This window comes from Nycticebus coucang, chromosome 11 (assembly GCF_027406575.1).
Source record: "Nycticebus coucang isolate mNycCou1 chromosome 11, mNycCou1.pri, whole genome shotgun sequence".
NCBI lineage: Eukaryota > Metazoa > Chordata > Mammalia > Primates > Lorisidae > Nycticebus > Nycticebus coucang.
This window is the reverse complement of record NC_069790.1, coordinates 88,405,090-88,431,274: the sequence shown is the minus strand read 5'-3', so window position 1 is coordinate 88,431,274 and position 26,185 is coordinate 88,405,090. Positions and strand designations below refer to the sequence as shown.

General features: G+C 38.6%; 1 protein-coding gene across 3 annotated transcripts in view; it reads right to left on the bottom strand.

Moving 5' to 3' along the window:
- The window catches only part of MET (MET proto-oncogene, receptor tyrosine kinase), a 118,866-nt gene that overhangs the window by 74,891 nt on the left and 17,790 nt on the right, over nt 1-26,185 (bottom strand). For 2 of the 3 annotated variants that reach the window (XM_053609256.1, XM_053609255.1), the window contains exon 2: nt 15,553-16,769. In XM_053609256.1, the coding sequence (XP_053465231.1) occupies nt 15,553-16,755 (1,203 nt within the window). In that variant the 5' untranslated portion in view covers nt 16,756-16,769. Of the gene's footprint in view, nt 1-15,552; nt 16,770-20,780; nt 20,838-26,185 lie in introns of those variants that run through there. The other variant, XM_053609257.1, reaches the window with a different exon arrangement.

Here is a 26,185-nt window from a genome sequence, read left to right as displayed (position 1 = left end):
GTGTTAAAAACTTTTGCCTCTTTTTCATCATTTCCTAAGGTGAATCAGATCTGAGACAGGCTGGGTCCATGTGGTTTCGGTTAGCAGTCTTCACATTGCATTTCAATCACAGCCAGGACTGACAGAGTGATTCAGAGTGAACATGGGCCGAGTGAGACAGGTTTTCATGCTTAGCATAAAGAGGTTTTTGGCCTTTCTCTGCTTAGTTAACGGAAACTGAATTTTAACACATCGTCTGCCACACTAGAAAAGAATGCTTTTCCTTGGCATCATGGTGTTTTATTGGGTCAAGCACATTAACTGCCATTGTTAGTCATATTTAACTCATGCTAGTTTTGAGCTCAGTGCCTTGTGAAGCATTTATAACTCACATGACTTGATCTAATAAAACATTGTGGCCTCAAAGAAAAAAATTTCTTCTAGTGTGGCAGTCCATGTGCAAGAGACTTGTGAGCCAGATATACTTCACAAGGCTTTGGGCTCAAAACCAGTGTATGGTACTCTAACTCACGTGGCAGTCAACGTGTTAACAGACTTACTCCTGGAATTGTAAGAGATATTCAGAAGATACTAACCAACACATCAGAAGTAGTTCCTCCTGGAGGTGAAAAGAGCCACATCTGTTTATGTGCCTAACAGTGTCACGCTCAATAGAAACAGGCTGATAAATGCCTTGGTGAAGGGGCAGGACAGGTGAAAGACATGCAATAGGACCCTTTAATTGTGCCCCGATACATCATTGGTGCCCACAACTGTGTTCCAGCCTGCCATTAATCCAGCTCTCCTGACTTCTTATCCCTTCTTTCCATCTTACCACTGTGGAGTGAGCCTCTTTACTCATCTTCTTCCCTTGTTCCTGACCAGAACTGCTTATCAGAAATCTCCCTGTGGCAACTTTCTCAGCGGCCAAGGTCCCTGCGGCCCATAGCCAGTTCTTCCCATCTCAGGGTGTCTACATCAAGGCCAAACTCAGGAAAGCTTCTCCCATCCCGAGCATTGATTGGTGCTCACAGGTGAAGCTGCTGCACAGCACAGTCCTGCAGCCACAGCATGGGTGGGATTGACAAAGACCTTTGCCCTTAACTTTTTTGTCCTTAACCCGGGTATCATTTTCAACTTGAAATCATAGACTGGTGGCCAATAGTCAAAATCTGTGGATTCCGAATGCAAACATCAAGAGCAAGGGTAGGGGTATCCCTATGGGAACCACTGCCCTTGGTACAGACGGTGTCACCCACTCAAAGGGTGAGTTCTGGGCGGCGCCTGTGGCTCAAGGAGTAGGGCGCCGGTCCCATATGCCGGAGGTGGCAGGTTCAAACCCAGCCCCTGCCAAAAATCACAAAAAAAAGGGTGAGTTCTGTTGAAAGGCTGGAGAAAGCCTCAGGGAGCAGAGAAAGTATTCCTGCCTTGTCCTTTTAATGGCTTTAATTCTGTGCTCCCAATTTCAATGAAGTACAAAGTTCTGGAGTTCTTATTCACCCTCCCGATCTTCATCTTTCCTTCTCCTTCTTTGTTCTTTGATCCATGTTCGTTCTAGACTGTTGGTGCTGGTGTTAAGAGGACCGTGTGTGTGTGTGTGTGTGTGTGTGTGTGTGTGTGTGTGTGTGTGTGCAGCTGTGCCTAAGGAAGGGGCATACGTAATGGTGAGGGGACCTTTCCAGTTTTTTTTCAGTGGTACTTTAATTCTTGGAAACGTCTTAATTTTAGATAGTAGTTTTTAGAAATTTGGAGGAAAAAGATTGCAAAAGTTTTATCTAAAAAATTAATGTTACTCATCAGCGTCCCATTGCAGTACTTGAAATAAATAGGCTTTAACATAATTATCCAATCATTCGATAGACATCTATTTTGTCTAAGCTATTGTGTTAGGCACCGGGATCATATCTTCAGGTGGCCGACGAGGGAGCTGGTGAACACACTGCCGCCGAGGGTGGTGCATACGAGACATGGCGGAGAGAAGCACAGAGTGCCATGGTGTACTCAGGAAAGGCAGGGTGGGGGCGGGGGCAACGAGGGGGAAGCAGCTAGAGAAAATTTCCTGGGGAAGGATACACCTGAGTGGAGTTTTAAAGAATAGAGAAAAGGTGGTAACCTGACAAAATGAATACTCAAGGGAACTGAGGCAATCCAAGCAATTAATGTTAAGCAAGGCTGGGAGGGAGCCTGGTGGATTCCGGGAACTGCAGAGCCATAGGGCGTGTGTAGGGCAGGGCGGCCTGGGTGTGCTGGGGCCATCTCCTACCAGTCACAGAGCCAGCTAGGTTCATTTCTTCCTAATTTCTGGTCAGTGACAAAAAACTGCTTCCGCGGCAGCTTGAAATTGGCTTGGTGGGAGCCTTTACACCATAGAAATTGGCAAACACTACATTTCAGGGCTTCTCTCTGCACCCCCACCCTCACACCCTCTGCAAAGTTAAACATTTACCAGCACTCCACTGCGTGTGAGGGAGGACCAGGAAACAACAGCCAGGGCTCCGTGAAAGTCAATGCGTGTGGAGTTTACTCTGAAACCACTGGGGTGCACTCAAATTATTTTCAGGGATGCGGTTAGACAAAAGGGTTTGCTCTCGGGAAAAAATTTCTTACTCAAGCAGCACTTTGGAGACGAATAGATTGGCTAGAGGTGAGGAGGATCCAGGGCAGATCTAGTTTTATTTTATTGGCATCATTTTTAATACACTAAAAAATACCGTGTCTGGTATGATGAGGTACATTTTCTGTTTCTGCTTTGCATGTATGTAGAAAAAGAGCAGTACTAAAGAATTTTTTAAACTTAGTATTTACTATGAATGAAACCAGGTTTTGTTTTAAATAAAGAATAGAAGGAGCCTGACTTAGACTGTGCTTAATGAAGAAGTCTGAGATAGGATGATGATTCCTTGGAAATATTAAACTTCTTGATTAAATAGGCATTGTTAGTTGCACCCAAACTAGCGGCTGGTTAAGGTGCTTCAGCAAGTCTCAAAAAAGGCTGGAGCAGAAGAATGAGAATGTCAACACTGGTTAATGAACGAGGAAGGTTGTGTAAACTATTACTTAATCCCGACTGCGGGTTTCCTGAGCCACTGGGGAACTGGGTTGAGGTTGATAGACGGGAATAAGGTTAGAAGGAAACAGAGCATTAAACAAACAATTCAGTTAAACTTGTGATTTACTCATAGTTGAGAGTATAAAAGGAAAGCTTTGCTAATGGGGAGAATGAAGAGATGCCAATGTTGTTATTAAAATAATTTCCCAGCCATTCACTGGAACAGATTTTTATTATATTTTGGCAGAGAAAAATAGAAAATTTGACTGTATCTTAACTTGTTCTTGAGCCCCCAGCATACAGAGCATTCAATATGGTCTTGGGAGTTATATGTAACAGCTGGTTCCAAGGGCCAAGGGCATACAGGGAAAACTTTAATATCTAAAGATCACACAAGTGCTTAATTAATATTTACTTATGAAAATTTAGGCGTTTACTTTGCAAATATTTCATAATCCTTCATTTTTCATGAGTTCATCTGCATTCAATTGGATTGTTATCTTATCACCAGGGTTATAAGATACACAATAGTGTATACTTTACACCATGGACCCCATGATATTCTGGAGTTTATTTTTTAATAATATCTTTTTTTTTTTGTGTGTGTGGTTTTTGGCCGGGGCTGGGTTTGAACCCGCCACCTCCAGCATATGGGACCGGTGCCCTACTCCTTGAGCCACAGGTACCGCCCAATAATATCTTTTGTTAGGTGTCTCGAAATCCTGGTATACATTTTTTTTTCTGTAATCCATAACTGTACCACAAATAATGAACTCTAAATTTTCAAAACAGAGGTGACATATTTTCCTGTGCAGAATCTACTAAAAACAAATGGAGATAGGGGAAGAGGCATACGGGCAATTATTGTGCCTTCAAGACAAACCCAGTGTAAAAATCTGTAATTGGTACGCATATTTTCTTAAGCATTTGATTCTAGAAAGTGTCTGGACAGAAAAATCTTCAAAACTAGTCATAATTTACCAGAATGTGATACCATTTTTAAAAACAAGGCTATATTTTAGTCTTCCTTGTACATGTCAACAACCTGTACTTTGACCTTTTGACATTAACCATAAGTTTTATCTACTGTTGATAAACTACCACTTATATATTATTAATCATTTTGCAAACACTGACTAATATCCTTAATACTTGGTCAGTAACAGAAGTGATCTTGGGCTAGGTATGCCAAAGACTACTTGCAATTGATACTTTTTGTAGAACTATTCCTAAAATGAGAGTGAGTTTAGTTGCAAGTAAGACATGTTGCTCATTTTTCCCCCATTGCCTGTAGATAAACCCAATATAATTGGTGTTTATTAAATTATAAATATGTATCAATTACTCTTACTAATACATTTACTGATTCTTATTTGCCATGATTTTGGAACCACATGTAAGTTTATATTCAATCAATTGCCAAATAGATTATATCCTATTAGAAATTCCTCTTCTTTATTCAGTTAATTCAGTCTGTTAACCCCACGATCACCTAATTTGACCTTATATTCATCTCTGTTATTGTACTTTAGAACATTTCCAGAGTCTTGAATATTATTGAATATAATAATTATTGAATAATAATATTATTATTGAATAATATTATTGAATATTTGAAGAAAACCAGTCCCACTTTCCTATTATCTCTCCTGAGGTTTTATATAACCCCTAAACACACAGTACTCCCGTAAACAGTCTTCTCCACTCAACATTCTGGTCACCTTACTGGAAAATAAATACTCCTCTGCCTGTAATTACAGCCTTCAGGAAGGGGCAAGCCAGTGACCTCTTGGACTTGTAGGCACAGAAACAGGCCCTGAGGTCTACTATTCCTTTGGCAAACACTGCTTCTTTCTTGGCCAAACAAAAGTGAACAAAGTAAGCACAGGAAAAGGTGAGAATTTCTTTTGATTCCTCATGCACCTTTTCACCTGCATTTCAAAACTCGCACAGTTTATGGAGATGACAAAAACAATGCTGCTTATGATCCAGGAAGAAAATTACATTTGTAAGTTTACCAAGAACTTCTATCTAAACAATTCCATGATTCAGATGATCTCTGTTGATATATAAATACAGAGATTTCTTTTGGAAGACAGAACTTTTTTATCAAATAAAATCAACACCATTGTCTATGATCTGCAAAGCATATGATGGGGTACAAAGACCCGTGACAAAGTGCCTGCCCTCTAAGACCTTAAACTTACTTAGATATTTGCACGATTAAATCGACAGATATGTTTTTACATATATATAGAGAGACGTGATCGAAATGAAAGAGAAAGGCAACGTGTGTCTGCAGTTGCGACGCTCTTAAATCAGAGCAACGTGAAGCTGGCACTAAGTGGAGACCACATGCTGCGCATTCAGTCGGTGCTCATGATGTTCTTGTGAGTCCTGGGCACACTTGCCTCTCACTTGGCCTCCATGCCACATGATTCTCATGAGAAGGAAACGGTCTAAAAATGGACGCAATTGTGCAGGGTACAGTACGCAGATGCAGAAAGACAACATGACTTGGGGTCACCTCGGCATCACATTCCCTCAAATTCTATTAACGTTTATAATTTCGATAGTTTTAAAAGGGCTTATTTTGTGTGTGCTCAATTTGTATGATTCTCTTTGTCTCAGGACTTACTGGTCACAAGACATACCCCTCCCTTCCCAAGAGAAATAGACTCTAGTGTTCTGTAGCACTGTAGGATGATGGTAGCTAACAATAATATGTTAAATGGGTTCAGATAGCTAGAAGGAGGATATGTGAAGGTTCCCAACACAAAAGATAAATGTTTGAGAGGATGGACATGCTAATTACTCTGATCTGATGCATCTGATACATTATATGTATCAAAACACTCACTATGTACTCCACAAATACATACAATTATTATTTGTAAATTTAAAAAAAGGAAATTTTTTTTCTGACAAATAGGGCCCTGGGGGTTGGCCACAGAAGAAAAGAGAGGAAAACAAGGAGGAAATAACTTGGCCTGATATGAAAAATATCAATTTTCAAAGACCCATGGCAAAGCTGATTAAGGTGCTGGGCTGGGAGGCCATAAGAGTGAGCGTGACCCTGATTTTGCCTGTAGCTTCTAGAAATCCACACACTGTCTTTTTCTTTTTCTTTTTTTTTTTTTTGTAGAGACAGAGTCTCACTTTATGGCCTTCAGTAGAGTGCCGTGGCCTCACACAGCTCACAACAACCTCCAACTCCTGGGCCTAAGCGATTCCCTTGCCTCAGCCTCCCGAGTAGCCTTTTTCATCAGAAGAACCACTCAAGGCCGGGCACGGGAGCTCATGCCTGTAATCCTAGCACTGTGGGAGGCCGAGGCAGGAGGACTGCCTGAGCTCAAGATTTCCAGACCAGTCCGAGCAAGAGCAAGACCCCATCTCTAAAATGATAGCCGGGCATTGTGCCGGAGCCTGTAGTCCCAGCTACTCAGGAGGCTGAGGCAACACGATCGCATGAGCCCCACAGTTTGAGGTTGCTGTAAGCTGTGAAACCACGACACTCTACCAAGATTGACAAAGTGAGACAGACTCTGTCTCAAAGAAAAAAAAAAGAACCACTCAATGAAAAGTAATTCATTGAGAAACCAAATGCAAACAAATTTTTAACACATCGTTAACTGTTTTTTTAAACAGAAACTGCCAAAAAATCTAATTCCCCAGCATTGTACTACTTCTTGTGATGTTTTTGTAAAGTATAAAATAATATGCAGGCATGGCCACACTCACCTCAAAAAACTGGTCAAATGCAGCAGCTTATAGTTAAGATATAAAGCTTATTAGGTAGGTAATGATTATTCACTTTATAAGTTCTGGCTATGTATTTGCCCGCCTACTAAAGACATCACTTTTTCTAAAATGTTAAGCTTTACATAAAAGTTAGTTTTCACTCCCTCAGGGCAGCTTTTTGTGACTAAACTACCAAATTTAGATATTCCTTCTCATCTGCACTCACAGATGTTTACTTTCCTTGCAGCGTATTTCATAAATTATCATGATGTATTTGTTTATCAATATCACTGATGGTTCATTGTCATCTTCTCTGGTCTGTCTGCTTCATGAACATAAGTAACATGTCTAGTCCGTCCTCACTGTAATACCAGCAGGGTTAAAAACTCAATAAATGTTTACTGAATTTCTTGTTGCATCTTGGTTCTATGAATAAATCCTCTATCTCTTGCTGAAAATAATGATGACAAGTTTTGGGTCATTTTATGCACTAAATAAAATGGTTAGCCTTCTAGCACTTTGCTTAAGCTAATCAGATGAAAGAACAAGCACCTAATGTAATTAGCTTAAGATAAATGGAAAATATTGCATATTTTATTGTCAAGATAATTTTTAGAGATATTCGTTTTTGCTATTGACTGCCACTGCATTAGTGCTTGTAATCCGCTTAGTGCATTAGCACTAAATACTATTGATTCACTCAGAGCTAACAGACCAATTTAATCTTTGCATTTTCCGCATTTCCTGAGCATGACTTCACCTGTAGCTTAGTTAGTAGACTGATTGCTAGATGCCAGTGTTAACTGGACATTTTAAATTGGAAACGTCATTAGAAAACTTAACATCATATAGATTTATACTTTTCTGGTACACAGACATAAATTCTAGCTAATCATAAATAACCTACGTATTTTGAGATGACGATTCAGCAAACTGGATTTTCATAAAATCATCTCTAGAATAGAATGCTTTAGAAATAAAAAATGACCTTAATTCATCCCTTATTCCAGGGGCACAATTTGAAGTTTCATCTGCCATTTTAATATCCTCTGATTAATAAATATTTTGGTGATTTCCCCAAATAAGACAACTGAAGTTGGACTTCAGTCTAAATTTACCATGGATTTTTTTGTTTTGTAGTTATACTATTCATAAACCATTTTACCCCATTTGTGAACATTAGGAATGATTAAAACAGATTTTTATTCTACATGAGCAAGCAACTGTTGGACATTTTTCTTTCCTCGTGTTGACAGATTGGAGAATATTTTTGAAGTATATATGGGTTGCCACCCTTGACATGCTCCAGTGTTAGCCTAGGTCTGGGGTGAAGTGCAGTAAGCTGCTTCTGAAGGCCCAGCAAGGCTTTTAGACCAGGAAGTCAACAGAGTTCAGCAAGTAATTCATTTGCAAATGAACCCGGCTGGAACATTTTAGTTAGACAAAAATATATAATTAGCAGACTGGAATGTATCCAGGATCCTAGAATCACTTACCACAGTCACTATTTAAAAAAAAAAAAATTCAAGGCAGTTTTAATGACTTCAAGAGTAGCTGAGCCCTTGGTTTCATTTCCCTGATAAAGAACACTTTAAAGCCCCCCTGGACGCTGGCGATGTGACTTACAGCACGTATCTGGGCACTGAGTCATTCTGGACTCCGTGTGCCCACTCAATCCATGAATCTGTGCCAATCCATGAATAAGCAATTGCAGGGATTCCTGGTGGGTCTTTTATCCAAATTCTGACAGGTCCCCATTTTTCTTACTGGAGAGAGGAGATAAGAAGGCAGGGTGGGATGCCACTGAGAAGACAGAGGTCTGAAGGAAGGGTGCAACACCCAAAATTTTAAATAGTGTTCCGAGCAAAAAATCCGTTATTACTCAAGAATATTCACACCCTTATCAAAATGCAGAATCCCACATGCTTCCAGAAATCCCTGATCATGTAGTATGGGAATGAAAATAACACATATCATGTATCAGAGCTGTGGCTTCAAAGTTTTATTAACATTTGGACTTTTCAAAAATCAACGTTAAGACTTCTTTCTTTTTGCATGAACTTCTTACTGTTTGTTGTATTCATTTTACCCAATGAATCTACTTTACTATGTAAGTAAAATACAGGTCATACCACCTGTTTTTACAGATGTTAAGAAGAAGAAAGATTAATTTAACACATTGATTGCCACACTAGAAAAAACAAATTTTTCCTTGGGGCCATGATGTTTTATTAGGTCAAGAGACGTTGTGAAGCATCTAGAAAAAGAAAAGGAATCAAATGTGAAATTAATACATTTCTATTTAGTTTTTTTTTTAAGTATACTGAATTCTTATATGAAAAGAATTTTCTTTCTTGAAGGATTTTGGTTTGGTAGTTATTACATTTGGCTCATAGCCAAGATATTCAGGTTTCACAAGGCTCTGTGCACAAAACTAGTGTAAGTTAAGTACAACTCACATGGCAGTTACTGTGTTAAAATGGATGTGGCATAGCTAGCTCTTAACTACCCACACAAATGGGAGATAGTACCTAGCACATTAGGAATCAATGTAATCCACAGGTGAAGCCTACCTAAATTTTGGTGGCAGTTTCATCATTAACTGCATTCTCTTGCTGTTAGCATAAAAACATCATGCCTCTTTGCTTTTCGGAATGGAAGGATCTATGAATGAATGATATAATGGTTTAAAGAAGGGTTAGCAGAGGAAGGGAAAAGGGCAAATGAAATTCGTGGCTCATTCTGTGATATGTTTTCTAATATGACCAGGGTGTGCCAAAGTCCAGAGTGTTACAAAATTCTGGAAAGAAATTAATTTTAAACTTAAAAAAAATAAAACAAAGCTATTTGCCACTTTTCCCACCCACAGAATGGGTAGCATAGAGAATTCAAATAATGAAGTTAGAAAGCAGTGACTTCCTGAGCCTAGGAGAAAAGCATCTAGAAAAAGAAAAGGAATCAAATGTGAAATTGATACATTTCTATTTAGTTTTTTTAAAAGTATACTGAATTCTTATATGAAAAGAATTTTCTTTCTTCAAGGATTTTGGTTTGGTAGTTATTACATTTGGCTCATAGCCAAGATATTCAGTGCTTAAGTTTGGAGAACTGTCTAATATTAAAGAATGAAGAATCCTGAACAACATTTTTCATATAGGATAACAGTCTCGCATTTCTGAGCACAGGAAGTAAAAAAACTCTATCATCTGACTTCATATTTTTCACCCCTAATACAAAACACATTCTCCTGAGAGTGCTAGATTGTTTAACTAAGCCATGCCAAACCAGCATAATTACATGGGTGTTATTTATAACATCGACTCCACATTTGCAGTTCAGACGGTGTGGGAGATTATAGATGTATGGCCTATAAAAATTACAAATCTTTGTTTATTTTATTAAATATTACGAGACATACCCCGAGGAGGATAGATCAATAATGGGCCTTGTGGTTTCCTGATGGAAGGCTTGCAATTATTTTCTTCCATTACAACTTAAAAGTAACCGAATTGTACTCATCTGTCATCTTTATAATTGTCATGAAGAAACATCACTGTGTGTTTATTTTTATGCCTACTCCTATTACTGCTGGTTTGCATCTTGTTTTCGTTTTTGTCCTCATTTAAAATTGTTCTAATCATTCTGCTTTCTTCCTTTGATGGCTCTGAGTGGTGACCCTTTAACTTTGGCACTCTGAAACAGAGATGGAAAATTACTACCTTAAGTTTCCTTTATTTTGGGAAGCAGTTGGCTACTCTTTGAATTTGAGTATAAATAATACTTTAAAACAAGGAAGCTTGATACAAACAACCTATGAAGTTGACTTTTTTGAAATGTGCATTATCTGGAAATTCTTGAATGCAAAAAGGTATGACTTAAAGTACACGAGCATAAAATCTTACAATGTCATGGAAAGTTAGAATCAAAAGTCTACGAAAGGAGAATAATGTATATCTTTTAGCTTGACTGTAGTAAAATTTTGATTCAATTGTCTTTTTCTGCACCCCCAGCAGCCCCACCTCCCTCAAACCACCACTAATCCTCACCTATCTTTTTTTTTTTTGTGTGGTTTTTGGCCGGGGCTAGGTTTGAACCCGCCACCTCTGGCATATGGGACCAGTGCCCTACTCCTTGAGCCACAGGCACCGCCCCTCACCTATCTTTTTTTATGGAACTATTAAAACTTAAGAAGGACTTAGACAAATTAAGCATCATGGAGATGGGTCACTCATTAACAGGTAAGGAGGGAAATAAAAGCTCCTTATAATCATTTGAATCTGACTTTCTTTCCACAAATGTTTCCTATAATGATAGCTGCTATTTATTTCATTCCAACGACTAAGGTAGGACCTTTTAGAGACATTATTGCATCTGTTTATACAATAGTCCTTCCCAGAGGATGATGGGTTCAGAAAGTAAATAAGGCTCTCATGGCATCTAAGTAGGAAATGGTGGGGTTCCAATTTGAATCCACATCTCTGACTTCAGTTTCCTTCCATTAGGCCATGCTATCTCTCAGAGAGCTAAATTTATGGTCATCTTATTGTGCCAGGTAATTTATAGACATTATGCTAAATTTTCACAAAAATTTTCACAAAGTCCTGTGAAGTAGGTATTGTTATTTGCATGTTACAAAGGAGTTCTAAGAACTTAAGTAGCGTGGAAGAGGTCACAGGGCTGGTACGCCGTGAATCAGGACTTTATCTAGGCTGTGTAGCACCAAATGTCATGCTTTTCTCCTTCAGCTGATCCATCATTGGTCATTAAGGTGACCAAGATGTTGGTGAAAATATTTGCTACAAGTCTTTTGCTTACCTATAGAGAAAAACTTTGATAACAGGACTGCAAGGAAAACAGTGTCATATATTAATTGTATGTCCTGAAAGGTGAGAGCTACTTCAAGAGCACTTTTTAAATTTCAGCTTTGATTAAAAACCTGTCCAAATTGTACTATCCCACTTCTATTAGTAAATATAATATGACTTAAGGAATAGGATCTTTACTGATTTAGGAATTAAAAAAAAAATTTCCCTTACTCAATATTAAGTCTCATTTGTAGGAGATTGGAGCAATGTGTACTGATTCTAGTTTTTCCTATAATTTTTTCCTTAATAAACCCCTTATATCAGAGGTTCTCAACCTGTGGATAGCGACCCATAGGAATTGTATTAAAGGGCCATGGTGTTAGGAAGGTTGAGAATCACTGCCTTATATGATACTGGTAGAGATTCCAGTTAATTTTAAGCAAATGAAAAAAAAAATTTTTAAGCAAATGAACTGAATTTTTAATACTGTTTATCTCCATGTAGAAGATGAGTTTTTTTCCTCCTTAAATTTGGATGTTTAGGAAGTCTCCATCTTATGGGCCACTTTCTCAATTACTTTATTTTGAATAATAATGTGTTGTTTAGGGAATATGCATTAGCCTAAGACAACTTCAATCACAGTAATTTAGGAAGCTTATAGTGGGTGACTAAGGAACAAGTAAATAAAAGCAGTAAAGATATTAAAGACAGATTTAGTAATTATTTGTGGCTCTCTAATCTCATATTGTCAGTGTTGGAGGTCACTGTCCACAAATCCTTTAAGAATCACTTTCAAAAACAACACACAAAAAATGGTTACATTGTGAAGATCAAGAATATATTCTTACAGAACCGATACAATCAACACCAGTTTTCCATGCATGGGTACCTGTAGCTTGGGATAAATTTCCAGAAACAGCGTTGTGTGAGAAGACAAAAGAGTTCTGAAGCACGAGTAACTTACAGGTGAAGAAGAAGTGCCCTGAAAATGATCAGATGGCTCAAGAGAGGGCTTGTGACGTCCCTTGTCATGTGAGAATACACATGGGAAGAGCCTGCAGAGACTTGTGAAACGTGGGCTTTGGAAAAGCAACATGACATGTGATGCCAACTACAAAAACATTCACAAAATATTCTCTACGTGTGGGCCACTTCTTTGTCAAATTAGTAATGATCATTTTATACATAAAGGTACTTTTAGCTGTAATTTCCCATTTTCCTCTATGTATGGTGACTTTGGGGACGCCCTGGTTTATATTAGAGATGTTAAAAACAAAGCTACAATATCAGTGTCTATTCACCAAACTTCATGCTGAAGTAAAAACTATGTTTCAGGAAATTATTAGAAGGGTCGCCTGATTTCTTGCCAAGTACATTTGCCAAGACAAAAATGGAGCCACCTTATTGCTTAGACACTGGTTCTCAACCTTCCTAATGCCGTGGCCCTTTAATACAGTTCCTATGGGTCACGACCCACAAGTTGAGAACCACTGGCTTAGAGTCTTTCTAAACAGGTTCGACCTTGTAAATCACTTCGTTTTTGTGTGACGAATGGCTGTAGGTGCCTTTATTTATGATGAAGCTTGGGGAAATGATTATACGCTGATTATTGGAATGGTCTGAGGTCTTTCTGCAGACTGGGCATACAAAAACAGAGAATGTGTGTAGTCTCAGTCTCAGAAGAATTTTGATCTTTAGTAACCAGAGAAGATAAACAGGCAAATAAATAGAGGAGGTTTAAAGGTATTTGTCTTTATGGAATTTGGTTGGTGTAAAAGTTGGCTTCCCTTGTAAGAAGACTGTTTTGGCAAGTTCCACCTTGTTTCCCACAAGAATTTTTGTGATGGGAGTGATAATGGTTTCAGGTGTGGCTGATGCATTTTGGGCATTTTTCCTAGGTGATAAGCTGACCTGGGTTTCACTGGATAATCCCTCCTCTTTGCTTCCCTTGGGACACTAAAAAAAGTCAAACGCGTAGGGTAAAGTTCAAATGTGTTTTGAACATTTCTGGAATCAATAGCTACTTTTACCTTGGGGGAGGGGGTTGAAGTGTACAAAATTTAAAAATGAGATAAGGTATCAATATTCCTTCATCAAGTAAAGTGTCCTTTTAACTTTGAAGGGAACAAGGTTTATATAGCAAAGTCATGTTCTCTAGATGCTCCGGAAGAATTTCTAATAGACCCTTTTAAACTTGTGTTTCTGAAGCAACTTATTGGATACAGGACAAGTATCTTCCCTAAATATTATTAATATTACCCTTTTACTTCTAATTCCACGTTTCTGAGGGGTGTTTTGTTTCCTTTCATTCTTTTGCTACTTCTAGTGAAGGAAAGAGGCAATCTCATAAGAAATTATATTACTTCTTACAGAGTTGGCAATGTATATTAGATGCGTGCAGGGGAAGTTAGTCTTAGTTGGGATCTCTGTGCACGGATCTTATGTATATTCCTAGACTTAGGAGAGGAAAGGACAGAAGTCTGTCTTTAGTTCATCAAAAGATGGAGTGATTTTTCTTGGAAGTATTTTCCTAGCTTCATAAAATAGTTAACTAGAGTTTTCATCTAGGGAAGTCTCAGCAAAAGTTCACAAAACCTTTCTGGGTTCATATCTTCTTGGTCCCCCTGAGCAAATCTCATACTTTTCTTTTATCAAGGACATACTTAATGTCCTTCTTGCTTGCAATTATAATCTTTATTTCTTAGATTGAAAATTACTAACCTAAGTGAGGCATACCTTTCTAAAGTCAAACTGTCTTTAGAAAAGCTATACTGTCTGCTCATTCAGTTATGATCCTAGCCAAGTCTGTATGTCCGAATCTGGGTCTAATGCAAGAAAGCCCAATGCCACAATAAACTCTTGGTGCTCTTCCCCTGGCACCAAGTGATCAAATGACTAGCAGGACACATCCTTTACCAGTGTAGCTGGCAGTTTTCATTATATTTAAATCAAAGCACCAAGACTATCCCTAGCACCTCCTATGAAAATACCACCCACGTAAGCACAAAAAAATCATCAATCAAAAACATTTATGTTTATAAATATCAAATACCAACCAGATAAAGTATCAAACTAGAACTTGGTAGAGCCATGTGTGTTGCAAGAAAGAAGTCCCTGAATAAAGTCAAGATCCAAAGGAAGGATTTGGGAGCAAACATTTCCTCTCTACTTTTCCAGGTTATTTAGAGAAGCATATTACATCATTTCAAAATGTTTATTTACCAACACTTCAGAAGAGCTTTTTAGTTAAGTGTCTTTAAGTAATGCCAAGAACATAGATTAATCATTCATATACCAATGAGCCAACGTGGGTCTCACAAGGAAAACTTCTTTAACACCTACAAATTAACTTGAGTAACTTCTAAGTCTTTTTTTTTTTTTCTTTTTTTAGACAGAGCTTCAAGCTGTCACCCTGGATAGAGTGCCGTGGCATCACAGCTCACAGCAACCTCCAACTCCTGGGCTCAAGGAATTCTCCTGCCTCTGCCTTCCAAGTAGCTGGGACTACAGGCACCTGCCACAATACCTGGCTATTTTTTGGTTGCAGCTGTCATTGTTGTTTGGCAGGCCCAGGCTGGATTCTAACCCGCCACCTCAGGTGTATGTGGCTGGCGCCTTAGCTGCCTGAGACACAGGCGCCGAGCCATAACTTCTAAATCTTGGAAGATCTTCTGTTGTGTTAAAATCTGAATATACCTGATCAGAAGAACTACTGAGACATTAATAGTCTGAAGTGTTACAGACATGCAAATCCAAACTGTAGAAACATTTTTTCTTTTAGTTACTACATTAACCTTTCAAGATATGACTTTAGTTGCACGTGAAGATTCAATCTCTAAATTTTCTTGGAAAGAAACTGCAAATATTTTGGATAAAAACCATTTATCAAGCACAAAAAAGCCCTTGACAGTCTCCCAGACTGACACTTATTCTGAAGTATACCTCATAATTTGTAAGTGACGTAGCTATGTGACTTACCCTATTAAAGCAGTGCTCATGATTTGGTCCATAAAAATGCTGGAGACATCTCACATTGTTTTTGTTGACAATCTTGTTGAAGAATTCATTGACATATTTGATAGGGAATGCACAGACAGCTGATCGATTCATCGGTTCAGCAGAGTCTGGCTTGCTTTGTGCGAACACCCCAAAAAGAATGTCGTCATTCACACCAACTCCTATCTGCTTGGCTAGGTGGGCCCCAGGCTTACTGACGTATGCAGCCTGGAGGATGTTGAACACTTCCTTCCTTGTGGATCTCTTTCTTCTCTTTTCGGTGAGAATACACTCCAGAGGCATTTCCATGTAGGAATGCAGCCCAGAGTCTATGGAACAGAACCTGATTATTCTAGTGTGAAAAGTCTGAGAGTCTAGAGTTTCCCTTTGGACTGTCAAAAAGTAAATAAAATGGTTGCTCTCAAAGGCATGGACATACTTAATGGGGTAAGAGTCTCGGAACTCAGGTAAAACATCAATATAGGACTGGTCCGTCAAAAACTTAAAACCATCCTGCGTTTCCTTTAGCCTTCTCACTGATATCGAATGCAGTGGATGATTTGGAAAATAAGAAGAATTTATGGTATTTCCCACAAAGAAGTTGATGAAGCGGTCCTTTTCAGACAGGAGGACTTTGGCTCCCAGGGCGCTCACCACACAGTCAGGACACTGGCCTGGCTCCTCGTCTGCCTGTGGGGAGAACATGCAATGAACCTTCGACTGTATGTCAGCCATGTTATTGCGTGGAAAGACATGGCGCTGGCAGGCCCCTCTGTTGACGCTGCCACAGCTGATGAGTTGGTCATCGTAGTAGGTGTCGACAAGTAGAGCCATGTTGATGTTATCTTTCCAAACACCACCTGATAAATTGGCATTGTTGCTGCAGTCCTGACACGGGAAACAATCTGGGTGTTCCAGCACAGGCCCAGTCTTGTATTGCGCAACCTTCTGCAGGTCTTTGTCATCTAAAACATAAATGTAGTTAATGGCACCGAGGTAAACGTGATGCTCATGGAGAACAATATTCTGGATGGGTGTTTCCGCAGTGAAGTTGGGAAGCTGATACTTCATATCCATGTTCATCCTGGACATTGCTAATGCCTCTTTACACTCCCCGTTGCTCTGCTGCACCAAGGTAAACAGGAGTGCAAGGATGGCAGGTGCAAGCACAGTGGAGGCCTTCATTGTGAGAAGTTGATCTGCCAAAACACGTTCAAAGTGAGAGCGGTTCAATTGTCATGAAAAACACATAAGAAAAAACACTGAAAGAACTTTCCCAGGTAAACTATTAGCAAGTAAGGCCACCGAACTGGAATTTTTACATAGAATGAAAACAAAAAACTCTAGCTAGTTTCACATAAAGATGCATTGTGCCATCGGACATGACTCCACATAGTTTAATTTTAGAACTCAAGCCATGAACGAGTAATTTTAGAGAACCATTATGAGATGCAAACAACGTTCTGTATTAAGGTCGACACCGCAACTAAGTTAGACTCATTGAGCGATGAGATAAGAAACACAGCAAACTTCTTTCTTAACCCTTTGCTGCTTGTTTGATGTGGTTTAATATCTGTGGTTAATGACTAGACTGATATTTAAACTTTCTTGGTTAGTCAAATAGAGGAACTGTGGTTCAGATGCATTTATTCTAGAAATCACAGCAGGCATTGTTTCCTTGGGAGCATGTAGAACTGCTGGACTAAATTTAGCTTCCTTTTGGAAGAAAACAATCATAAATTCTAGAAGCAATATGATCACATGCTGTTTATAGGATTTTGTGTGCAGAGGAAAGGTATGGTTATAATTTGGCGATGGTTAACCTATTGTTTCAGACAGACAAATGCTTAATGTAAGATCACTGGGAACCTAAAAACAGCGGGTTAAAAATATATAAAATAAAATGTAATCTTCAGAACTGAAGTCATGGAACTACTTCTCAAGGAAAACGACATATTGTTCATTACCAAGTCAAGAATCTATTTACTAGAAAGAGCATTAACATTCCATTGTATGCTGGAATGGACAGTTTTTCTACTAGGAAGCATGAGTGGATTTGTTATTCAGTTTTTAAAAACTTAAGATACAGAAATTATAAACATTGTCAGTTTGACTTGTAATAGCTATAGGCAGAGTAATGGGTTAAAAGGAGAGGCCTTAGAATGAATAGAAACTAAATAGCTATTACTTTTTTTAAATAAAGAGTATAATTCTGACAGGACAAAGGGACCCTTTAAAAACATACTAGGTATTATAATGACTCCAAAGACTAACCCTGGTTCTGCAAAAATCACAACAGAATTCACCGAGCATCTAGTGTGTGCAGGGTTGTGTGCTTACACTATGGGCATGCGAGATGCCTCTGCTCTTTAGTGAAGCTACAATATGTAAGTGACAACATATGTCAGTAACTGTGACACCGTGCATGGCATCACAGTACCCTGAATAGCCCACACCAAAAGCTATAAGCATCAAGGAGAGAGACATGGCCTGTACTTAGGATCACTATAATTATGAGAAATAAGGACAAGGTCATTATGTTGTGAGGTCCAGGAGAACAAAGGCAAGGTGTGTTTAGCTCATCCTTCTATCCCAAATACCTGGAAACACAGTTGGTGTTAAAGGAATATATATTGAATAAAGGGTGAATTAAAAATCAAGCAGTAAGTTCAAAGTCACATAATTAGTCAAAGCAGTAGCCATTACTTGAATCCAAATCTTTTTGAAACCAAATCAAAGATAATTTTACTCTGCTAGATTTCTAACAAATAGGAACCTTGTTTCATAGGTAATAAAAATTTCATGGAAGGGTTTTGAGTTGTTGAGTAATATAACCGAGGTTTTATGCTGGGAAGACTGACCCAGAGGGAAGGTGAACTTAGAGCAGAGAGACCCTGGCAATGGGAAGACCAGTTGACAGTCCATTATTATATCCCATAATGAGGCAAGAAGAGACAGACCCAAGATAATGGCCCCAAGAATAGAAGGGAAAGGATGGATGAGAGACATATTTGAATAAGCAAGATATTTATTTTCAGTTTGAGACATTTCACTTTTCACTTTAGAAATTTAAAATATAGTTTTAATTGTCCCACAGTAATTGCACATATTTATGGGATACGGTGTCATGTTTTGATACATGTATATGTTGCAAAATGATCAAATTGAGGTAATGAGCATATTTATCAAGTCAAACATGATCATTTCTTATAATAAGAACATTTAAAATCATCTCCTCTAGCTATTTTAAAATATTCAATAAGTTATTGTTAACTATAGTAACCCTACTGTGCAACTTAATCCTGATTGTAACTTTGTACCCATTAGCAAGGGTTTTATGCACCAATAATGGACAGATGTTCTACCCATAAATTCTGTTTTCCAGAAGCAGAAGCTTTTTAAAGGAAAACCACAAAAATCTTAACAGGCACTGGGATTCCTCTGCTTCTAGATCATTTCTAGACAAGAAAAATAACTTGTGATCTACTAGGGATCACCAGTTAGAACCGAGTATTTGACAGAGTGGAAATTACATAGTGCCATTTCAGGGTAAGATTACTCGACATTCCCAACATCCATGACTACCTGTCTGAACAGTGAAACCAGATCAGAACAGATTTGATACCTGAATGGGTGGAGTACAAAAAAGAAGGAAAGATGATTAGCTGTCATCTGGAAAACGTGGGACAAGTTATGAGCTAGGGTAGATAGCAGTAGATACTTAGGCTGATCAGACGGGGACGTGATAAGAAGATGGTTTTAAATATGCTGAGTTTGATGTGGAGGTGGAAAATGACCAGAGGGATGACTGATAGGTTTTACATCATTCACCAGGAAGTAGGAACCTGGAATAAGTGAAGAAAAAAGATTCCAGACAGACAGAGTATTTGTGCCAAGAAATAGAAGTGGATAATGAGAAGGAGTCTAAGAAGCCCCGCCTTACTGGGAAAATGCTATGATCAGTCTTGGGTGAAATGATGCCTATCTTGGTTTAGACAGGGGCAAGTGATAGCATGAGTGTTAGCTATCTGCCATGGCTGAACTGGAAGGAATAAAAATTCTGAATTCAATTGGCAGAGTAAAGGGACTCTATTTGGACTAGAAATAAACTTTGTATGCCATCTGCACAGATGATGGTTAAATCCAAGAATGGGTATGTCTATGTACAAACTAGATGAAAGGAGAAAAGGCAAATGGACCAAATCTTAGGGAATACCCACAGTGGACAATCAGTGAAAGGGTCAAGGAAGGTTGAGGTCAGGGAGGCCTTGAGACAGCCAGTCTTTCACTGTGTCACAGAAGCCAGAGGGTCTCAAGAAGAAAGATATGGTCCATGCGGAAGTTCTTTGTTGACCTTCAAGAGACTGGCTTCTATAGTAGTGTGAGACTTTAAATTGTGAAGGAATGACAAGCAGATCCAATGACGGGGTCCAGAGGAGTTTATTCTTGAAATGTGGGAAGGACATATGCTTATCTGTAAGACCGCCCTTTCATTTACTCACATTTATTGGGTATCTACAATGACATAGTGCCCTTCCCTGGGAAGCTCACAGTCACTTGGTAAAGGTCATGGATTAACAGACAATTAAAGGAATGCAGAGGAAGGGAGACAAACCAGACTGGAGATGATGCTGGAGCTGAGCCTTGAAGAAGGATGTGGAATTCCAAAGGAGCAAAAAGGAGGCATTGCCAAGAATCCCAGAATATAAGCGAGGTTGTTCTTTCTGAGACAGCAAGAGAGAATGAGAAGTCAGATGGAGATATGGGTACACCGATGAAGTCCAGGGCATAGGTCCCCAGTGCTTTAAAAATAAATTAGGGTACATGGTCATCTGCTGAAAGTGATGGACACAGAGGAGGGCCCAGGGGCTCGGGATGGAAGAAGAGATTCGGGAGAGCTACAGCAGGGCGCACAAGTGACGTCAACAAGAAATGAATGGCTTAAAACTTCTATGGGGCTCCTTTAAGGTTAGATATAAGGCTTTATGACTTCCTCTTCATATTCAGGAAAGAGGGAAGAAACCCAGAGCAGAAAGTCAACAACACGATTTTTAGGGTTCAAATGAAGGCCTCTAATTGGGAATAGAAACTTTGAAGGAAGAAGCAAAACAGAAAACGGCAGTTGGACCAGAGAGCAATTCCAAAAAGAATTGGAAGAGATATAAACTGTATAACAGTAAAGATAACAATAACATGTATTGAGTGCTCACCATATGCCAGGCATTCTGCTAAACGCTGGATCTACTCTTCATCAACACCCTGGAAGAAGGAAGTATTATGGTCCTCCTTGTCTAGATGAGCAAACCTGCCAAAGTCACGCCGTTACAACCGGGACTCACTTCCGTGTCTGGCTAAAAGGAGCCCATGGGAGCTCTTACGTGCTTCACTCTACTGCAGCGGTTTCCCCAGCTACGAGGGAGAGCGCATCAGGACAGAAGTCAGACAACCAGCCCTCTGAGTCCGGCTCTTTCCCTCTCTGGCTATGTGACTTCGGGCAATTCATCCACCCCTGAGTCCCAGGGTCCAAAGGTCTCACATGACTGCTTAAAGGATCAAATGAGATCTATCTCTGAAAACGCTTTGAATGACATAGAGTATATATAAATATAGGAGACTGTAGTTGTTATTTTTATAGATAATTATCATTGTTTTCTAATGTACTAGAAAAATTTTCATGCTGTTAGAAGGAATGACAAGGAATAGAAGAAAAGAAGGATAAGGACAAGTTGTTCTATTAGAATACAAATATAAACTGCAAACCAAATTGCAAATACCTATCTCAACCTTCTAGAACATATTATGAAAAAAATTAAAAGCACTTCTCAATATGTTATCTGTGTATCTTCCAAAATTGGGAACATAAGCCTAATGAATAATTTATTACCATATTTTCTGTAGGGGAAATAATAAAAGGAAGAAAATAAATGAACCATTACTGCCCAAAGGGGGAAAACAGCATTACAATCAATTTGCATCTTAGATGGTGCCTGTTAATGCGGTGTGAAGGGTGAATGACATTTTTTTCTTCTAGGCTTTTAAAGGAGACTTTGAAATGATTTTCTTTAAAATCTGAGGTATTGGCTGGTGTGGTGGCTCATGCCTATAATCCTAGCACCTATAACCACACCTATAATCTCTACTAAAAACCGAAAAACTAGCCAGGTGTGGTGGAAGGCACTTATAGTCCCAGCTACTTAGAGGCCGAGGCCAGAGGATCTCTTGAGCCCAAAAGTTTGAGGTTGGTATCATGATACCACGGCACCCTACCCACAGCAAGAGACCTCTATCTCAAAAAAGAAGAAAATTAAAAATAAATAAAAGAGTAAAAATCTGAGGTATTTTATTATTGAGTATTTTTTTGAGGGAAGGTTCATATCTTGATGGTGGTACATAAGTCACACACTCTACTGAGCCTCAGTGAACTAGAGAAAAATGTACAAATGTAAAAAGGGCCTTTTGTTATCTCACTTGAAGAAAAAGAAAATCAGTGATGAAGGAGGATATGTTTTCTATTTAAGGAAAACCCCTTGCAGAACACAGCTGGGAGTTAGTACCCAAGTCTCCTACACCTTTTTTACATTCTCTGATAGCATAAGGTGATATCATTTTTCAAACTGAGACCCCAACGAAAGGTTAAATTTATTTTACTTTAATTTACATTATTTATTTATTTATTTATTTTTTGAGACAGAGTCTTAAGATGTCACCCTGGGTAGAGTGCCATGGCATCACAACTCACAGCAGACTCAAAACTCTTGGGCTTAAGCGATTCTCTTGCCTCAGCCTCCCAAGTAGCTGGGACTACAGGCACACGCCACAACGCCCAGCTATTTTTTGTTGCAGTTGTCATTGTTGCTTAACTGGCCCAGGCCATGTTCGAACCTGCCACCCCAGATGTATGTGGCCATAGCCCTGCTGACAGAGCTGTGGATGCCACCCTAAATTTATTTTTTAATTAGAGGAAAAAACAGGACTAGGGCCCATTGTAAACAAGAGGATTTTTAATTAAAATATGGTTTCTGTCTATAACGTGGATCACAAGAAGACTTCATTACCTAAACACCCATTTCCTTTATCATTCCAAATGATATCATGGTCCCTTCCCATTACCAAAAGCATGCATTAGTCAGACTAAATTTTTCCAGGAAATGTTTTGTGTCCTTCCTAAAGAATGGAGGGAGACCTGTTGGAGAAGTATTTGTTGCTAAGCTGTACCCTTTGATGCCACTGCCAGTTAACTGAGTAACAACTGAGTGGCCACATACATGGGCTCTGAAGTCAGACTGCAGGGTCTGAATTCATTCACTGTCTACGTGGCCTTGGGAAAATAACTCTGGGCCTTTATTTTCTCATCTAAGATATGGGTGTGATTATAGTACCTATCTTACTTGTTGTGAGAGTTATTCTAAGGATTCAACGAGTTAATGTATGCAAATTAGAATGATCAGCACACAGTAGGTCAATAAATGCTCTCTATCGTTTGCTCATGCCCTAACAATTAAGAATATCTACTATGTGGCAGATACTGTGCAGAGTGCTGAAGATATAAAGATGAATAAAATACTTTCCAAATGTCAATGAGATAGACCAGCAAGAGAGAGAGAGCATGATTTAAAGTCAACTTGGAAAGATCCATAAAAGGCCTTAAACGGGAATTTAACCAGGGTTTAGGGGAGTTGGGTGGGATTACCAATCAATAGGTCATGGTCCTTTCTTCATAATACATTCATATTTCTGAGCGGAAGCACTGGAGAGAACATACTTTTAGTTGTGGCGCTGCAAGTCACCTAATTCCTTTGGCATCAACTCTTGCTCATTTGTAACATGATAGTGTTGAGCCAGTTGCATGCTGGAACCCTCTGCCACTGGCTCATGATAGCCTACTGTGCGCATCTCTTCCTAAGTCATGTTTCAGTGACCTTATCATGGTAGTATGAAATCAGATACTGGCAAACACTACAAATCAGGACTTATTTTCTCCCCTAGAGTGATGGTTGTTAACTATTTACCAGCATACTCATGGGTTGAACTAATGAACTCCAAAGTATTAATATTTTCCAACTCTAATAATGTTCAACTCTGAGATTGTTTTTCTACAATTACATTTTACTCCAATGCCACTGACCTGGCATATATTGCTTTCACTTGCCTGTCTATATAGCTTGCCAGATCTGGCTGGGAGAGAAAATTTTAATGTTTATATTGATAGTAACTCCAGAAATACTTCCACTTTTAATATATTTCTGTCTTGATACATTTATCCTTGTGATGTGCCAGTATCAGGCCTTCAGTATTGAATGTCTTTTTTTTTCTGTTATTTTTGCATTCTGAAACAGTGCTAGCCATTTAACCAACTTTGACTTCCTTACTGAAAGAAACACATAAAGATCATTCATATAAAGACTAATTCATTCTCCTAAAATGTTGTGCACATATCAGGTGAAAGTGAATCATCCATAAAACATTTATTTCTTTTCAGTTGATAGTTAAGACAAACTCACTGGTAAAACATTTCCTGGGAGTGATCATTTCAATAGGACCTTGGGCATTAAACTGTTGGTATTTAGGAGTATTTCCTCTTCTTATGAATATCAGCTCAGTCTAACCCCTAAGAGCAGCTGCCTGACTCTGTCTGCCATCTGTTTACTTCTAGCTTTTTCATGAAACTAGCTTATGTTGGTCTTTTGATTCCCCCAAAATCTAGCAATTCATTTAGTTCTCTAAGTATTTATACAACAGCTACCTGTGACCCATCAGCCTTATCATTGTCTTCATCCTTGTCAACATCATCAGCAAAAACATGTCAAAAAGCACATAAACATTTCATCAAACACTCAGGAAAAAACACAACAGGGGTAACAACATAAATTTTTAAGAGGTTTTCTAAACCTTGACATAAGTAACTTTGCTTTCTTTAGGAATTGGTTTTCTTAGAAATCATAATTTATAACTATGTGGGTGGCACTTTATAGTTTACAAAATATGGCTAGTTACACCTCTCTTCTAATCTTATTTTACAAGGTAAGCATTATTCCCACATTTACTGGTGACAAAACTGAGGTGCAAAGAGGAGAAAATATCTAAAATGTGCTAAACATGCAATACAGTTCTTCTGAGTGTATTTCTAATTGTTTTTAAATGCATGATGCTTATTTGGATTGTTTCAAACTATTTGCATTTCCTGGAAAATATTTTTATTCAAAAGACACAGTATTTTAGTAGGTACTTATTTTCATTTGCCCAGCACCCACTGTCTCTTCTGGTGGTAACTCTTTTGAAAACTCTCCCTTCCCTTTCTTCTTGCACTGTCAATTATATAGCCTCCCTCTCTCACCGCAGGGTGAGTGTGCAAACCAGGCTGGCCCTTCAGTGAACTCTACTCCCTCGACATGGTGCTTGGTCAAGGGTGAGCACACGATAAAGCAATCATTCTTTTGGGGGATTAAATATGGATGCTGGGAGAGGACTTCCCTCGTTCAGAGATCACAAGCACTAAAGATGATGTTAACATGGAGTGTCTGATGGTCCCCTTTGCCACTATGTGGTCCACCTCATGGAATGGACCTAAGGGGTAGGAGAGCCCAGCCAGGGAGACAGATAGGTTCCTGACGTGATTGCTTGAGCATCTGTATTGAGCCCTGCCTTAACCTAATGGGAGCCAGTAGAATTTTTCTTTTCCTTATTTCTTTCTTTTCTTTCATCAACAGTCTCATGATTCTTTTATTCCTTGCTTGTGAAAAAGTCCTGGGCACACAATGTCCGGTAGAAAAATACTACAAATCTGTGAGTTCAAACACAAAGTCAAGACCATAGAGGCAACTTTACGTAAACCATTCAAGTAAGTGGGTTTCTTTATTTACTTGAATACTTACATTAAATATTTCTCTTTGCTTTTGGGACCGTATCTATTAGTTAAGATTTCTAAAGTGGTATACTATTTCTTCCTACTATATAATTCTCAGATTTTCTACAGTATTTACATGACATAATCCTAAGATGAAATAATGTATGTATGTAAGTGAGGAGGCAAGATATAAAAACTGAAAAATATTTCAATACTGCTTTTAAGTATATAAAAGGGATTTACAGCGATGGAAAATGGCCAAGGTACCATATTAAGGAAATTGCAGCCATAAAAACAGTCATGGTTAAATATCTAGGAAGACTTGCCAGAGTAATCCTAAGGAAAATTCTTAGTTCTCCCTACATTTATATTATTTCCATTAATTTTAAAAGTTGGCCCATAAACAGAAAGTTAAGGAAAGATTTCAATAGAAGATTACTGACGACATTTAAACTCTATTTATAAACACGCACTGTTTATGAACAGTCATATTACATTATATCAAGTAATATTAATCAAATATTTGTGAGTACCCATTGCATGTGACCAGATACTGAGGGTTTCTCTCTTCAAAGAGTGTACAGTCTGCGGATTTGAAGACAGCAGCATGTGTCCACATGTGTAACCTACCTCGAAAGGTGAACGGATTCCCTGGGCTCTTAGGAAAGCAAATTTTAAAATATGATTTGTTGAATGTTTGATTCTTACGTTTAAAGATTTAGCATTTAGTGTTATGATGGAGACTGACTTAGAAACTGACTTTAGAAAGAT